This window comes from Falco punctatus (assembly GCF_963210335.1).
Source record: "Falco punctatus genome assembly, chromosome: 1".
Taxonomy (NCBI): Eukaryota; Metazoa; Chordata; class Aves; order Falconiformes; family Falconidae; genus Falco; species Falco punctatus.
The window spans coordinates 88,528,359-88,546,817 of NC_137580.1; the positions used below are offsets into that span (position 1 = coordinate 88,528,359).

General features: G+C 38.9%; 1 protein-coding gene across 2 annotated transcripts in view; it reads left to right on the forward strand.

Moving 5' to 3' along the window:
• CABIN1 (calcineurin binding protein 1) overlaps positions 1-18,459 on the forward strand; it is a 120,648-nt gene that overhangs the window by 96,662 nt on the left and 5,527 nt on the right. For both annotated transcript variants that reach the window (XM_080396011.1, XM_080396010.1), the window contains exon 34: positions 8,019-8,310. In XM_080396011.1, coding sequence (XP_080252137.1) covers positions 8,019-8,310 — 292 coding nt within the window. The remainder of the gene's footprint in view (positions 1-8,018; positions 8,311-18,459) is intronic.

An 18,459-nucleotide genomic window follows, 5' to 3' on the forward strand; every position in this document is an offset into this window, starting at 1 on the left:
CATGTGGAGATACTTCAGTCTAAGAATACATCTGTCTTCTTTTTTTCTTGACTTGCAATTTGAAAGGGTATTTTTATTACTGTGGACTTAATATTGAATGCCTTAATACTAAAATTATGGCTTTCACCAGCATTGAAACTGTCATGACAGGTAGCCTAAAGAGTACAGGTGAAACTTTGTGGTTGTGTGTTAGGGTATACTGTACATCAGCAATCCTGAGAACTGAATTTATATGGAACAGCTTAAAACATTGCAGACGTCAACATTGCACACAGGGCTGTATTTAACATCTCTAAAAATACAAGAGTGTTCAAAGGCAAAGTTCCAAAATGCCACTAAGTCTCTAATCCTGTGTTGTGACCCTTGAGAATAGGGGACTGACTGTAGAAACTCCCAGTACTGGGTAGCGTTGTAGTAGCTGAAATGTCTATTGGCTCCTTATGGTATAGTATATCATCTAAATGTCATGAGAAGGGACTGTTTCAACATTGCTGAGTTATTTAAGACTCACTGCTGCCTTAGCCAAAAAAATCCTTGCTCTGGGACCAACTCCATCCCCAAACAGTGAGGGAGAGAGAAGAAATTTTCAACCACCCTTTCCTGTTCCAGCTGCCAGACCTTGAGCTCTCCCTGCCCTGTTCTGACAGATCAAATCTTCTCTTTCACCCTTGGCTTCACTCGCCTCTTCCAAAGCAACACATACATACATGACCACCTTCTCCCACTGGCTGGTGCCAGCAAGTGCTCTTGTTTCCCTTTCTAAACCTGCAGTCAAAACTCTTCAGCAGCTTTCAGTGTCAGATCTAATTAAACATGATGCTTCATGAAGAAGCTGCCATCAGAATCAAAACAAGAAATTTTTATTATAAACACAAAGGCACAATCAGGTTATGCAAATCAGCCGTGCCTTTCAGACTCCTGGCAGTCTGCCACTGTGATCCCTGATTATTATTTTTTATTATTATTACAGAAGTTTTGCTGCTTTTGTAATATAAAAGCAGGGGGTTTTGAGGAAAGGCACAGTTTTAGTGCTGCTGTTACTGCCCTTCCCTAGTTCCAAAACAGGTAACTGAGCTCTTGTTTTCTTCTTTTACCAGTGTTTAACTCTTCCCAGTGCTGGTGATGAGTAGTCTTAAACCACAGCCTCATAACCGAAGGGTTTTAGGGGATCAGGGCTGATGGGCTTGCTGTACAGGGTCTGCAGCTGGAACTGCACACAACCTCAGAAGTGTTCAGATTGACTCTGGAGCATCAGTCTAGTGATGTTATGATCTCTATGTTGGACTTTACAGTGAATGTGACATTTTATTTGGAACAGGAAAAATTGTCTTCCGTGAGTGAAGCTAGAGGGCACTTCAGGGGATTTTTCCCCTTCTGCTGTGGAATGCAGTCAGCACTGCAGTGACACAGTCTTATAGGCTTTTTTCTTGAAGGAGGAAACTTGAGAGTGACTTGTTTGAACTGCCTTGAATGTCTGAAGCATTTTGTTCTCAAATTCTCACTCTTAAAAAAACCCAAAAAAACCAAAACATAACACCAAACAACAAATCACCAGGCTGTTCTCTTCAAGTAACACCTAAAAGCTTTCTGTAAAGGCACTTTGCTGGAGATGGGAGGAGGTAAGTAAAATATTAAAAAATTAGAAAATAATCATCTCTAGTTTTACCTCATGTGTTTTCTCCCCCTTTTTGTTCCACCCACATGCTGCTAATTTTCATCTTTTCTTCCTGCACATCAAGACGTCAGAGACTGCTTACAGAAAAAGTTGTTTTTCCTGAGTTGTCTGTGTGCTTTATTAATGCAGCAAAGATGACAAGAAAGGAGGGGGAAGGAGGAGGTGGGGATAGGGGGACAAAAGGACAAGCTCTTTCATGGTCTCACTCCTACCAAAGGGTGACCGTTTTGTTCACTGTTGCATTTGCCAGTTGCCATGGCATCCCCCTCTCACTCTATCCTGGAGGTGTATTCTTGGTATAATTAACAGCTCTCCTCCTTCTGTCTCCTGCAGAAAGCGATCATTAAGTGAACATGAAGGAAAGAAAAGTCACTTTTTATCTCTTACTTTGTCTGTCAGTGTTTTTCATCCTACTACCTTATCTCTCTTGGTCCAGTAATGGTGGTTTTTTTTTATGGAGGCATTGCTGGAGTACGGCTGCCTGTGTAGAGCAGGGCATTAAGCCCCTGCATGCGTTTGTGCATAAACCTTCATTATTTTCTGTATATAGAACTATAATCTTAGGAAATACAAGCTTCTTCAGCATCTGGATCATGGATGTTGGTGCTAGTTCTAATGTACCTTGAAGAAGACTTCCGAATGAGATTTCTTTCAAATGTTGCTGCAGAGAGATTGATAAAAAAGTATAAATAGGCATAGCTTAATTAAAATACAATACTGTGCAGGAGTTGGAGCGCTGATATTGTGGAATGTGGCCAGCATATTGTGCAGCCAATTTGTGTGACACGTTCCAGGCTTTGTGGAGTGCGCTGGTATTCCTTTAAAAAGGTGCACCTTTTGTTAGATGGACTGTGATTTCGATCCCGCTAGGGTGCTGAACATGGGAATAATTTTAAAAAAACAACAAGAAGATGTTATGTAACAGTTGCAGTGCCAGCATCTTTCATTAGGAAACTTCTGATGGGAAGACCGTTGCTTTCCCTTTCTATGGAACTTTTGTCACTTTTTCCCCACAGCTCCAGAACAGTGACTCATTCCAGCAGCAGTATCAGTAAGGTTGCTGTAGGATTTCTTTGTTTTTCAAAATGCATTTTGAAAACAACAATAAGTATGGTAAAAATAAACCCTTGGTTAGGTTGTCTGATTTATGACTTTGGAGATAGTCTGTGAAGTAACATTTTTCTCACGTTTTATCTTAATGTTCGGGTTCTTTTTGCTGCTGCTGTTGTCTCACTACTGAAGTGCCTCACTGGGAAACTATAGGGAGCTATTTGTTCCACTACCATCTGTGAAAAAATTCTGCATTTTTGCTGCTAGTTTTTTTGGTGGAAAGCTGTCCTGTATTTTTTGTACTACTTTTTACATCAGCTTTGAACATGGGAAGGGTTTGTGTATAGCTTCCATGAAGCTGAATGAACTCTTTGGGAGCATTTTGAAGTAGTCAAGGTTTTAACAAATCAGGAGGCTGAATTTACCAGCTGTATAAGTCAGAAATAGTCAAAATTCATTTCAGCTTTACACAGACTTCATAATAAAGAACATTTTTTCTAAGTATTTTAAAGAAAAGCAAATAAGATAGCGGGTATTTATGGAAGTAATGAACTTTTTCTCACTGTCTGTGACAAGTCACTTGGATATTAATAAGCCCTAAACATTTCTTCCATCCACTTTGATAGTGTAGTAGTCAAGACAAAAGTAGTACTGCATACTCTTCAGTACCTCATCTCGTTTTTAAAAATCCAGAAGGTAGGCCAGTCTTCACTACATGAACCTGTAAGTACAATGTAAGATAGCTACAAGGCAGATAAGAGTTTTCATCTTATTTCAGTTATATACACTTGTTCTGTAAGTAGCATCCCCATCAATGTAAGAAAATACTCCTTTCCTCTTGGTGACTAAAGCCCCTTTGTAATAAAGCTACTGTATTTCAAATGCGGTGGTAGTAACAGACGCTCAGCACGGTGAAGTGGATTGGAGAGGGGGAAGCAGAATTTCTAAAGTTTTGACTTAGTGCCACAACAAAGTAAAAACTAAAAAAAAAAAAAAAAAAAACAAACCAAAAAAAAACTCCTAATGAGAAACCACATAAAACTCTGGTAAAGAACTGTTACTGCTTCTCAGTTTTGTACTATGTTTGTGGAAATTAATCTTTATTATGCCTAACTACTGGTGTAGCAATAGAAATAAATGAACATAACATGCTTCTGGCAAAGTCAAGATTTCCTGTAATGAGTTTTTCTGAGTTTATTTCTCAGATGCAATGGTAAAAAGTCTTCTGTTTTCCTGGAGACAGTCACCTGCAGGATGATGAAATATGGCCCTGTAAGTCTTGAGTAGTATACTGAGTGACATTGCCCTGATCTGGATTTTGGGAGTAGCATCAGTTACTGATCCAAGGTGCTGGAATTCTTGATCATACACTAAAGCCAAAATCTCTTAGATAAAATGATGTGCCTCACTGTGGTGCTCATCTTATAGCTTTCTGCTTACAGCTTTTGGGTGGTCTTCAGTTTCTGGATCCACTGAAACAAATGAAGCAGGTTTAAATCCCTTTTCTTAGGGCTACGTGAATTACAGAATACACAGTAGCCAAGGATGGGGTTTTTTAATGCTTTGACTCACATTTTAAAGATAACTTTTTCCTTTTTTTTTCTTCTACCCCTGCCCCCTCTTTTGAGAAAAGAAGGTAATTGAAAGGGATTTTTTCTGCTTTCAAGGTCTCTGTTTCATTGGATTGGAAAGAACCTATTTACAGAAGCCTTAGACAGCTCTTCATCAGGTCAAATTTGGAAGGTTCTCTGTAAAGCCATAAATACAAACATCTTCTTTGGCTGCTGTTCTTTGGTATAAGGCTGCACTTCTTGGCTACACATTAGAATTTTTAGTCATGGTTTTACTGAGACAGAAACATCACGTTAGTTTCAGCTTTATTCTTTTGTGCAAATAATATGTTATTCTCTTTATGAGGCAGGTTGATTCTCTGCCAAAAAAAAAAAAAAATCTCGCCCAAACCACAGTTTCACCTGGAAGAATGAATTAAAAATAAAAACTGGTTTATTTTTCTTGTCCCTGATACAGCATCTTCATTTTGAGAGAAATTTAAAAGGGATTTGGTTACATCTATATCGACGAATAATGGTGCTTCAGTCTCAACCTTTGTTCTCTGTGTGCTGAATCATTTGCAACTTGGAAGATGGCCTTTGTCTTCTCAGTGTTTGTCACTGCCTCCGTTGCCTAGTTAAATGCAGTGTTGACCAACCACTAGCTTTCTACGTGGCAGCCAGTTCCCAGTGGCGTTCCTCAGACTTATACCAGGGCATAATCCTCTCTTATGCCTTGGATGATGGGATGGAATAAACCCTTAGTGAATTTGAGTGACACCAACTTGGAGGGCACGGTCAGCATGCTGGGCAGCAGAGCTACCTTCCATTCAGAGGAACTTCAGGGCACTGGAGCAGTGCATTGACAGGAGCTCCCTGAAGGCTCAATAAAGAGAAACTGGAAGTCCTGCACCTGGGGCAGAATAGCTGCTGTGCAGCGGAACTCGTTGGGGAACAGCTTTGCCAAAAGTGATTTGGAGCCCTGGACAAGAGGTTGAACACAACGATGTATCCTTATGGCAGTGAAGTCATAAAGAGCTGGTTTGCTTCATCCTGGAGAGGAGAAGACTAATGGAGGGTGGGGATATGGAATTGCTATCTTGAGCAGAGAGGAAGGAACCAGATGAGAGGCACCGCTTTTAAGTTGCAGCAAGAGAAATTTGGATGAAGTGATAGGAAAAAAATGTTCAATGTGAAGGTGGTAAAGCACCAGAACAGGGGCCTGGAGAGGCTGTGGAATCTCCATCCTTGGCAGTATTTGGAACGGGGCTTGACACAGGCCCTCAGTAAGCTGATCTAACTTTGAAGTTGGCTCTGCTGTGAGCGGGAAGTTGGACTAGAGACCTCCAGAGGTCCCTTCCAGCAGGAATTACTCCATGATGTTGTGCTCTTTCTCTCACTAATCATTTTTCTTCTGAGTACCATCCAAATATTGCTGAGTTACTTTCCAAATGTCCTCTTCCTGTCTCTAGAAATAGCTGTGCATTTTTATAGAAACACGGTTTGAGATGCAGATATATTTTTATAAATATGTACCTAACTAGTAGTACCTTCATGTATTTCTGCTGAAAAAAAATTTGGATACAATACAAGCACAGAAATGTCAGGTTCTGCATAAAGTATTATGTAAGTTAATGAAGTGCATGGGTGTGAAGGGTTTTCCCTCTAAATCACAGCTGAAAACATTTCCTCTAGTGATCTCACTTCTGGCTTAAGGCTTTCTTCTGCAATTTAGTTTCCCTCAAGTTTGTGTGATCCCATTTGTGCATCTTGAGGCCTTTAGTTTTGGGACTGATGCTTTAAACATCAGAAACTTCCTGCTTTCAGAGGCAGGACAGATGTTTTCTGATCCATTGTGGCAATGGCTGTGAGTACAGCTGCTGTATTTTATTTTTTGTGTGCACATATGTGCTGGTTTTGTCTGGGCTAGAGTTAATTTTCTTTTCAGCAGCTGGTACAATGCTGTTTTTGGATTTAGTATGAGAGTAATGTTGATAACACTGGTGGTTTTAGTTGTTGCTAGGTAACGTTTATATTAAGTCAAGGACTTTCTGGTTTCTTGGGCCCTGCCAGTGAGAAGGCTGGAGGGTCACGGGAAATTGTGAGGGGACACAGCCAGGACAGGTGACCCGAACTAGCCAAAGGGGTACTCCATACCATGGGATGTCATGCTCAGTATATAAACTGGGGGAGTTGGCTGGGGGCTGCCGATTGCTGCTGGGGGACTGGCTGGGCATCTGTCAGTGGGTGATGAGCAGCTGTAACGTGCATCACTTACTGTTGTTGTTTTTTTTTCCTTTTGGATTTTACTTCTCCTTCCCCCTCTCTCCTTTTCATTACAATTGTTGTTATTATTGTATTTCATTCTGCTTCAGTTATTAAATTGTTCTTATCTCAACCCATGGGTTTTACCTTTTTCCTGATTCTCCTCCCCATCCTACCAGGGGATGGAGGAGTGAGTGAGTGGCTGCGTGGTGCTTAGTTGCCAGTTGGGGTTAAACCATGACAACATAGAATCTGGCAGGTTTTAATCATATGCTTTTTAGAGATTGATTAATCAAGTTCAGGAACTTCAAAAATACATTCCATCAATTATTTAAAAAAAAAAATGTACTCGTGTGCTTTCCACTTTCGAATTTTAAGTATGTATTTTCTCCAGCTGAAATTTACTCTGTTCTCTCAGTGAAATTCTGCAGGCTGGCTTTTCTGGCATTATCATAAATCTTTGGTCATCTAGGACATTAGGGCCCAATTTGATTTTACATTTGACAGAGCAGACATCTCTATTTCTAGTTCAAACACTCATACTCTATCACCATGGTTAAAATGGATTTTTCTTTATAGTAGAGGTATGAGAGGTAGAGGTATGAGCCAGACAGTTAAACAGTTGAGGATTCCATTCAGCCGTATCTTTTATGGTCCAGTTAGTCTCCATTAAATGAAGACTGTAAAGAGTGTGAAATAAATGCATTGTTTATTTCAATTCAAATTCAAAGCAGGAATACTTTATTTGATTACTGATAAAAATTATAGAGAAGATACTTGTTTTATGGGTACTTTTGTTCCCTTCTTTAGTGACTTTATGTCACTCTTCTACCTTTTGTCCATATAATCAATAACACTGCATTAAATTCTTAGCTCTGGCTTTGGAGTAGAGCATTGCTTTTGGTGCTGCTGTTACTTCTGCAAAGGCAACGGATCTTCCAGAGCATTGTTCCAAGTTGAACACCATTGTTCCTTAGTTCTGCAGTTACTGGGAAGTTTAGGCTGATCACTTATTTTGCAAGCAAATACATTTTTCTGCTTTCTCCATTTCTTCCTTCAACATCCACGAAGAATAATTTCTTAATAATTTGTGAATTCTTTTAAAGCACTGCAGATCTGTTTGTTCAGGTCAAGGGTTTGTCAACATTTTAAAATGAAAGGTGTTTCTGTTCATAGGAGTTTGTAATTCACGCTTAATAACAGAGTTCAGGAAAGTATGTTAAGTTGTGAGGGATTTGTTAAATAAAGCATTGTAAATCTGAATATGAATAAATGTTCAAGTGCTAGTTTGATAAATAGTAAAGGACAGAAAAATAATCCATAAAGGAATAGTGGTTGATTTTATATTCCCTGTGAGGAGTGCTTTCTGTCTATAAAAAGCTGGGCAGCTTGCAGTTGTCACTGAAGCAGGTAGCATATGTGGAATTACTGACACTTTTATTTTACTGTCTCTCTCTGCCCTTTTTTGTTTTATGTAGTCCACAGGAGAAGCACCCACAACCCCAAAGCATACAAAGGACAACAGAGAGAGCTTCTTCCCAGTGACGCCAGCCACAATGCATCCTACTCCAGTGAATCCAGACACTGTGACTTCTGAAAATCTCCTGAGACTGAATGATCTGCATTCCAAATCCAAACCAGCCTCCTCTTCTTCATCATCCTCCTCCTCAGCATCTTCAGTACCTCCATCCCAGGAGTCACACAGGGACACTGAGCACCTCCGGAGTCAAAATGCAGAGACTGCTCCCAGCATGAGTGATCTTGCACGTGGTAAGTCACAGGGAGGCAGAATGGTTTGGTCCTCTCTGATCGGTTTGCCAAGGCCACATGGTGAGTCAGTGTCTGAGTTCTGATTCTGTCCCATTTTCTGATCACTAGACCACATTCAAAAGGCTACACAGAGATTTTTGTCTTGGTCCTCAATTGGACACATCTATGTAATTAATATTTATTTAATTACTAGGATAGATTAAAAGAATGACCGCTGTCTGTGTGACTTGCATGTGAAATCATGGAACAGCAGCCTAAAAGTAGTCATATGTTTTAAACAGAGAATGTGAGTGTCTAGTGCATTAAACCCCCTGACATTTGTTTTATTTTCTTCAAAGAGGTGAGGATCTAGTTCTTTAAAATACCTGAAATCTTTAAAAAGAGTTCAAAGTGATTGCCATTGAAATAAACTGGTGGACAGCCTGCGTCTGACTCACAAGTGCCTGATTAACATAATTAGATGCATAGCTATTACTGCCCTGTATATGTCTGTGGAGATCTATAACACTGTGAAAATTCCAAGCTTCCACATGGTTCATAAAGTCAGTGTATCATCACTATTATTTTTCACATTGGAGAAAATAAGCATCTGGCAGGACTGGAATGTTGGGAACATATTGTTTATAGTCCTAGTATGGTTGTTTATAGAGTATACAGTATACTATATGGAGTATAGAAAAGGATTGAAGTTACAGAACAAATGTTATTTATTCTATAGCAGGGTCACGTGATGTGATTAGGACTGTTACGTACCTGGTCCTCTACACTTTGTCTAGATGAGGAAAGAATTAAATGAGAATGTTGTCTTTTTATTTACTGCTGTCATGACGGGCTGGCTTGTTAACAGTATCAAAATCACTGTGCAGGGCAGTACTGATCCACTTTGGGGAATAAAGTAAGATTAGACCTAATTTCAGACTTGCCTTGGGTACCTGAAAGAGATGGTTGTACTCATTTGTGGGACACTGTGTGTGTTAAGGTGACAGAGCACCTGCCATAGCCTGTACTTTCTTGCAACCTTAGCAGGAACACTGTCTGAAAAAGCATCTGCTGCTGCTTGTGCTCACTCCATCTGTTCCCAAGCTTGGGCCCTAACACTACTCACAAAATGCCATAGACAAATTCATAGGAGCCCAGATAAATTTATGAATGAATCATATACAAAACAGGTATTGTGGAAAGGAACAGATTGAGGTTACAGGGGAAATAGTGACTGTGAGATCACCAGATCTGTGAGACTTAATGGTGCGTAATGTTAATTAGTAATGAATAGACTGATCTGGTATGGATGTTTTGTCTGGTATTGCAACTTTCTGAAATTTGTATCTGTATACTTCTGTTATTTTATTTCTATCCATATGTAATCAGCCTTGGCATCTGAATGCACATAATCTGAATTAGTCAGCAATGAAGAGCAAATTAGGGAGAAATCAGTTTTCCCAATTTGCTAATCTCTGAGTACAGGACAAAATTGAAATTTAACATCCCATATTAGCAGTTCCGTTATAATCATCTAATTTTCCTTTTTCACAAATCCAGGGAGAGGTTGTCTTGGGAGGGGAAGAAAGGAGAGGGGAGTGATAAGGAAGGGATGACTTAGTCAATGTGTAAACCATATTTATTACTGTCCTTGTGAAGCTAAAGAATAGATTTCTGTGGTGTCATAAAATATCTTGGCAGGCCTGTTCAACGGGGAGTAATTCTAGTTTGTGCCTAGACAACAGGGGAGAAAAAAAATGAATCCTCTGTGAGGTTGCTGTATGCTTACTAAGGAGACTGGTAGGAATGACAGTGCAGATAAGAACTCACTCATTCTTTTAGTTTTCAAACAAAACTCACAAGCATTTCTGATGTGCTTTCCTTACTGCAATTTTCCAGGCCACATTGCAGTGATTGGAACATTTATTTTAATCTTTTGACTTCCTAGGCTTTGTTAGGGTTGTAAAGTTGCATGCTTTCTATACATCATCTTGGTTGAGGGAGATGGAAGGTTTAGCTGCCAGAATTACACCCCTGAAACTATGTCTGAAGATCAAGAGGCTCTCTCTGCAGAGCTCTCATTCCTGTGCTGAATGCATGTGTTGTATCTGGCTTTCTGGCTCTCAGATCTACCTGACAAGTCATTTATTTAGCTGAGAGAGACACCACTTACTGCTGTGTCCTTTCTTTTTCTTTTCTTTTTAATTTTTCTACCTCTGCATCCACCTCCTCTAAAAAGAATTATTCATAATTCTGTTACGACCCTTTTTCATCTGCTTTCCATTAGCTCTGTTCTGTAAAGACTCTTCCCATTTTTAGAGTATTCTGTTTTCTTCTTTTTTGTCACCTCCTTCTGTATCTGTTTGTTCATGTGAAAGCATTCAACATGAGAGAGTATTAGCTGCTATAATTTTCTCTGAGTTACCCCAGAAAAAATAATGGCTTTCCAAACAATGTTGGTGCTATGCCACTCATTTCTTATGTAAATATTTTAGTAATATTTTGTCTAGTACGTGACTAACTGGTACAGAATACAGCATGATGAAGTCCAGCAGCAAAGTGATGGTAGTGGTAGTTTCAGCATTACAGCTTCCTACATTTAGGCATAAAAGTACATTGGACTATTAGCCTTTGTGGCTCAGCCTGAGATTTCCTCTGGGGAAACTAAAATAGGACAATTAAGGTAAACCCTCTCCAGCCTGTCACACTGTTCCAGTATTATACTGTTCTGAATTGCTGAAAAATCTTGACATTTTCTTCTTCTTCACTGTCCTTATTTTGATGTTGATTCTCATAAGGTATGAACAAGAAAATATTCACATCTGAGTTTTGATACCAAGAGAAAGTTTTTATACTTGGAATTATTTAAAGTTGTGTTCTTCTTAAAGCCAGCTATTTACAAAATCAGAATATAAAATCAGAGTAGATGATTAACACTCCCCCCTCCCATTTAAATTTTTGTCCATTTAAGGCTTAAGTATTTCTGTATAAAAACAACGTTACGATACAGCTGTCCAAACTTAGAAATTCAGAGCTAGGGAAGACAATTCTTTCTGTATTGTGCAGGAAAGTTGCACTCCATAAGCCCTGTGAATATCCTGCTATAATTTTAGGTGTTTGTTATCTAGGTACAACAGGGCAAGAAGGTGTAAGTGTATTTCAATCTGTAGAACTTTTAGACTTTCAGAAGCACAAGAAATAAATGCAAGTGAGGACAGTTGCATGGAAAGGTAAGCAGCACTACTGTAATAGTGAGCCATGAAGTTAAATTGTTAAGTGTGTGTAGGCAGCAGCAGACTCCCTAAAAGATTTCAAAATAAAGAGGGTTTTTTGAAGTGGTGGGTCTTAAAAAATCAGTAATGATGTTGTAGTATGGCATTTCGTCCTGTAGGCTAACAGGGCATCGGAGTCATACAAGTACTTCTAGGTATAAAGAGCATCTTTTCCCAGAAGTCTGCAGCTTAGTTTATTTTGAACAACTGATACACGACCTTAGGTTGATACTGAGTTTTCAGAAGACTGATGCAATTTATGTCAGAGAGTGGGAAATACTGCAAAGAATGTCAGCTCTGTAATTTCGCATTGAGAGCATGTGTCTTCAAAGTAAAAGAGTGCATGGCACAAGGATTCACCTTGATTCCACAGTTTCTAGATTTCCAGACGTCAGTGGATAGACCTAATCCCTGTTTCTATCTGAGTGAAATAATGGAGATTGTAGTTTTTCATCTTTAGTTGAGTTTAGCCACGTGCTGATCTCAGGATCTTCTGAGTTTGCTTGTCATAAATTTCTAAAGACAAGATACAGATTTTAAGAACCTGTAATTCAGTGTACTGAAAACTTTCTGCCTACACAAAAAGCCCACGGTATTTGTCCCTCTTGGCCATGCTTTATTTTAGCTATGCATTTCAATTCAAATGTTCAGGTACTTTTCAAATGACTGGAAGTAGTAATATTCAACCCTCTTAACAGCAGTCAGCGTCTCACCTTGGTTTTTCTGCCGAATTAAAAATTGTGCTTTAGAGCACAGGGTTGTTCTCAACAGATGGCTTAAAAAAAGCTGAAATACATAAAAGGTTAGGCTGGCCAAGGACCTGTGGCCTCACATCAGCCTTCTTCATATTGCAGTTACCAGACATTAGGGTTCTTTCTTAAATACACATGTTCTTCTGCTCTGTTTTCTTGCGTCACTTGTATGCAACTTACTTTCAGTACTCTCTCCTTCATTTCCCATGTTGACTTATTCTGGGTTTTGGCAGCTGTCTTCCTGATTTTCCAAGGCTGAATTCCTCCAAGGCTTTAGAAGCTCCTCTTTAAATACTTCTCATCCCATGTCTTTTGTACCATCCTAGTGTAGAAGCTCCTATCCACCTGTTAGTGACTGCGAAGTCACTGATGGAAATCACTGGCTGCCGTCAGCTAGCTCTGCGTTTGATCTCTCTGATCTCTTGCTGCTTCAGCCTCCTTGGCATTGGTATTCTCACTTCCCCTTGTCTGATCCTTGCTCCTCATGAAGCTTTTTATTTTTCACAATGGGTGCACTCTGAAAACAACTTCACTGCTGAATGTCAGTAGGGGGTTTCCTGTTTGTGAGTGACTTCTTAATTCCTTTCTGCCTAGTGCTCAGACAGTATCAGTCAGTCATGTTTTTTCCTTCTCCCTTTGGAAGTACACCGATTTGCTTTTCTATCGCAACAAATTCATTCCAGAATGGTTTTTCAGTGCACTTAATGTCTATTTCTGATCTTTACCCTTCAGATTTCTTAAGTTTTATTTATTCAGTCCAATGCCGTGCAGAAAATCCTTTGACATTAAAACTGTTGTTGTTTTTTGTACCCATCTTAGCTCAGTAAGAACAAATAGAACAGGAGCAGCAGCTTCCCACCGGTGAGGTGGTGGTACATAGGCAGGGGTTTAGTGCAGTTTGGGCCGGTTTGTGGTCCAAGAGGCTCTCTAGCCCCATGCACCCTTAGATCCCCCTGAAAATCCTGGGGAGTCATTGACATGTGGGTCTTTTACACTAATGGAACATGTTTTCTGGAGACCTTTTGTAGAAGAAGTTGTAATGATGCTACATTGTTAACAGTATGTTTCAGTTTCACTGATTTTAGATTATTGCCAGCAGCATAACATTTACATATATTCCTGAATGAATGAAGACTGAAGAGAGATGTAGTTGTAACCCTACTGCAGAGGTATTACATTACTTACAAAGTTCTTAGAAAATTGTAGGGTGTTATTATATTCTTTTAAGAGATTTTTCTAACAGCTGCTTTTGCTAATTTGCATTGTGCTTAGCTGGCAGTCAGGCCAAAGGAGAATGAAATACTGACTGAGAAGGAAAACTCTTAACAGCTTTCATTAAATAACTAGTACATAAAATTCAGAAGCGGTAGACTACAAATGAGTGAGTGCTTCTATCCACAGATGCTACTTTGTGATGCTCTCCAAATGATGTGTGCTTGCTGAGTCAGATATTAAAACACAAGTATCAATTATCTGTATCATTATAATGCCATTTGAAAGTTCATGTAGTTGAATACCAACTGTTGTCTTTTCGATTTAGGCCCATGCTTTTTTTTGTATTGAAGTTTTATTTTGCTTTAAAAATAGAGAGAAAGTTAGTATTGAACTTCAGGGCTTTTCTTTACCAACATGTATGCCAGCTTTCTGCACCTCTAGGAAACTTGGTAGTGGCAGGAGATGTTTTTGGACATGAGAATTCCACTATCTCTGCTGTTAGACTGGCCCCAGCGTGGCTGTTATGGTGACCTGGTAGATTGGGAATTAGTATGGGCCAGAGGCTATTTCCAGGAAGCACTTTGAGATCAGCCACCTGGTTTGTCTTTTCACATTAATGTTGTTCTGTGACAGCTGACCTCAGGCATTAGGAAGCATATTTGGGTATGTCTCATATAATTTTACAGTAGAGTCTCTGTTCAGGACCCTAGCAATAAATATAGCAGTATGCCATGCTATTACAGTGTGAACTTCTGTTCACCAGACTGCTTGAATTTCTTTCATTTCAAGGGGCAATAGAATTTGTGTTCTGCAGCTTTTCGCCTCCTAAATTACTCTGTTGCTTAATTTTTAACACATGGCTTTATGTGTCAGCTTTGAATGTAATTTCCAGAATTTGGCATTTCAAGTCAAATATTATTTTTATAGCTATGACTTTGGTAGTGTTTTTTTAGAAATAAATTTCATGGCAGGATATTTGAAATTAATTTAGTGAAAGAAAACGTGTAAGGAAAGGCTACCAAGTATACCTACCACATCCTGTGATGAACTAAGTGATCTCACTGCCTGCTGTGGTGTAGTACCTCATGGCAGATACAGTTTGAGGGCTGATGCTGCCATTATTTCGGTAGGTTAGCATCCTTAAAAAAACTCTGTTCAGCTGAACCAGCCTTGTGTTCCAGTGCAGTCTTTCCATTGACTTAGTAGCACAGCATATGAGGAAACTCTGAGCTCCTTCAAATTCAAGCTTTCCATGGCTTTTCCAACTGCTGTATGGGGAAAAAAGTTGTATTAATTCCCAGCACACTGGAGGGTGAGGCGGATGGAATACGAAAAAGTAACTCTTTTCACATCAGCACTATTCTTTGGAAGGGTAGGAGGTTTACTGCACTGTGTCAGGGACCAAAGGATCAGACCTGTTTCCATCACCGTGGCAAAAAAAATAGTAATACCTATTTTGTATGGTAAATGAGTAACAGTCAGTTCTGTGAACAATTGCATGTGCTGTGGGTGGCCGTTAAAATACAAAGGAAACCAGTTGTTACTGGGACTAGTAAAGTAAGTATTTCTTAGTGTCTGTGGCACACAGAATTCCGTTGTACTCTTTTGAAGTGGTTGGAAGGCAAGGTAGTACAGATTTGCTAAATCATAGTAATGTATTTTCAGGCTTTTTGTCTTGACACATGGAACTACTGGGAAAGGTGTTTTGCAGAGGGATGAAGGCAAGTGGTGCAAGTGCTCTATTTAAGCACTTGCAAGCTGTTGTCTGTTCATTTCTCCAAACATTTGCTTTTGAAATCACGTTAGTATTCTGTCCTGGAGTTCAAATCTCAGCTCCTTCCTTTTTCTTATAATGAAATGATGTTTTCTGTATGCACTGGAAGTTGCTAGTATCCTTTAATATATCTGCTGCAATACTTCAAACTGCTTCCGTCAGAAACTGGAAAACATTTCTTTCCAGGTGCTAGTCACATTTTCTGGGCTTGTCTTTCAGTTGTCATGTAATAGGCTTAGTGCATGACTAAAGGATTTTTTTAAAATTCCACATAAAATGTTTTATAACACTGTAATGTTAATGTCTCTTACACCTGACAGCATGATGAAATCAAATGATTAAGTGTACAGTGCAGAGAGACCAGGGCAGCTGTTTACTGGTTACAGTACTACTGCTTTTAAACTTTCTCCACATTTGCAGATTGCCAAGTGAATATTTTTGGTGGTGTTATTTTTCATTTTATACACATCAGAATAGCAAAGTAAATTGTCTCCATATAAAAACAGTTGCCAGAGTTGTATAAGCTATATGTTTATAGTGTGTGGATATATGTATATAGTGTATTCTCCGTATAAAGAGAGACAGAGAGAGAGAACATTAACTGTGATGAAGTCATGAACCCAGGCGCCCGCTATAGGCATCTGCAAACACTGGTTACCCTGGTAACAAGTGGAAAGAGGTTGGAGAGGAAAGCTGGAGTAGGTTGTTGCATTGAATTGTTTTCAGCTTGTTTCTTCCTCACTAAAGCAGGGAGATGTTGAAAGGTATGATGTCCCTCTTTCTATGTGTATACTATTTTATATGTATTTAGACAGTTGTTGGGAAAGGGAAGGCTAAAAAAAAAATACTTGTAATTCAGCTCTGTTGGAGATGAACTTTTCAGTGTAAGTAATAATATGCATTGCAAATCTCTGGGTTTTTTTCTATGTGCTTCATTTTTGCGTTTTGTGTTGTAAGGTGAGAGTGCTAAATGGATCTCCAGAGTACAGTACCTGTCCCATCTTCAGCCTGGAGACAAGTGACTGTTGCATATTATGCCTTCAGAAATTGATTTTATTTTAAACTGGGTTTGCAGAGCTAAGGTTTGAAAAGCTGCCAGTACAGTACAAGTACTGGGTATTACCAAAAGATTTGTTAACTGATACTAAATCTGAGCTTCTGAACACCTTCAGAATGTGCTGTACTTACATTGTTGTGCTCTTGCACTTGTGCTGAATATTGTGGCTCATGAGTTAGTGGTAGTCTTTACCTCCCTGGGGAAAGTTTTTATTAGAAAAACTAGGACATTATGTTCAGGGCTATATCGGCATCTTCCACAAGACAAATATCAAGATATGCTCCTCAGAAATCTGTTTTGGACAAATAATAGGAGAGCCAACTGTGTGTTTCTTCTTGATTATCCTTCTCTCTTTTGCCCTTTTTGTCTGTAATGAAAAAGGATATAATAAATAACTGTGCACTATATTAAAATATAAATTATTATATATACACCTGAAACAACCAAATCTTATAACTTTGAAGAAATCTAAAAAATATTTGGTCATTAACTTTATTTTTCATGTAGAAATAATGGCGCTCAGGTGAGTGTTACAAAAAATAAAAATTCAAAATTGCACAGTCCTAAGAGAATACAGCATATGACCCAGTCAGGGGATAGAATTCAATCGCTGTGTATTTTAACACCTCTGACAGCAAGGGATTGATTAATAGACAGTGGTTCTTGATTTCTCTTACACTGAAAGATGCAGCCTAATAGCATGTTAACAAGTGGTGTTTCCAGAAGTGCAGTGATACAAATACACACTTAGTGTGCCAGACTCCTGCCCTTTCATTTCCATTCAATTCTACGTGAACGAGGGCTGACACATACTTTTGTTCAAATTAAATGTAAATTTAGTACACTATAAAACTGGCTCTTCAAAACTTAACAAAAATGAATACGGTATGGAAGATGGAGATACAGATGAGTATCCTGATTGCTCATAAAAGAATGTTGACTGATATCGGTCTTATAGCATCTTCCTAGAAACAGGATGCTCAAAAGAGCTTTTGTCAGTGGGGCATAATTTAGTTAAAATAAAGCACAGCAAATCAGCTTAAGCAATGATATATCTTATAATTAAACAAAGATTATATTCAGCCTAAGAGGTAGAGTTTTGCCATTAAACAATATTGCAAATTGGAGATCTTATTCTGAATAGTGAACTAATAAGTCCCTAATGTAATTTAGCAGTTGAGTACATACAGAAAAAAGTTCTCAGTTTGCAGTATAGTTGAGGCTGTGGGAGTTGCCATTTATTTGTATATAGTATTGTATCTGTTAAATTAATTACTGTCTTGTGTTCTTGGTTAATAAGAGGATAAGAAAGATTCTGTTAGTACTTACCCTAGATGAGACTCTGATTCTGGAGTGCTGGGGTAAGTTAAAAAGGAGTTGACGACTTAGCTGTCTTGTAGGATAATCTTCTGAAATCATCATTTTCATCTTGCTTTTCTTCAAATGTTGATGTAATGTTTCATCCTATCTTGTGATCAAGTGTGTTGTAGCCATTTCAGTGTGGGAGTCTTCTGGGTTTAGACTACAGCTTATCGTCAGATGCTGGCAGTGTAATGGGATATGTGTATCTTGGCTTCACGCCATGTTAGGGCTGATCCTTTGTACAGTCTCTTGTACTTTGTCAGCGTGTGGTTGATCATACATGTATCTGTTATAAAGGGCAGGCAAATACACAAAATGGTCTTTCAGCTATCTTCTGCTTCTGAAACAGGGAAACAATGAATTAAGATTTTCTTAATCAAGATTCCTGTAGTTAAGTACTTCCTTCTCTGTTGTTTTTAAGCTGATTTGGTCTATTAATACAATATATGTATAGAGGCACTATTATTTTCCGACTTCCAGTGCTGTATTTTGAAGTATCCATAGAAAAGTGTTTAAGAGAGTGCTGAGAATGAGATCTACATTCTTCTGCATTAGACCTTTCCATTTCATGCTCGATAGTGAGTGGAACATCACAGAACAGAAGCTGCCTGTGATTTGTGCTGTAGTGTGTGACCTTTCCTTTTCGGGAACTATTGGAGAATTCTCTACAAGCAAACTCATTTATCCTAAGGCTTATATTGGCTATCAGCTACAAGTTTAGATGATGGGTCCTTTTCT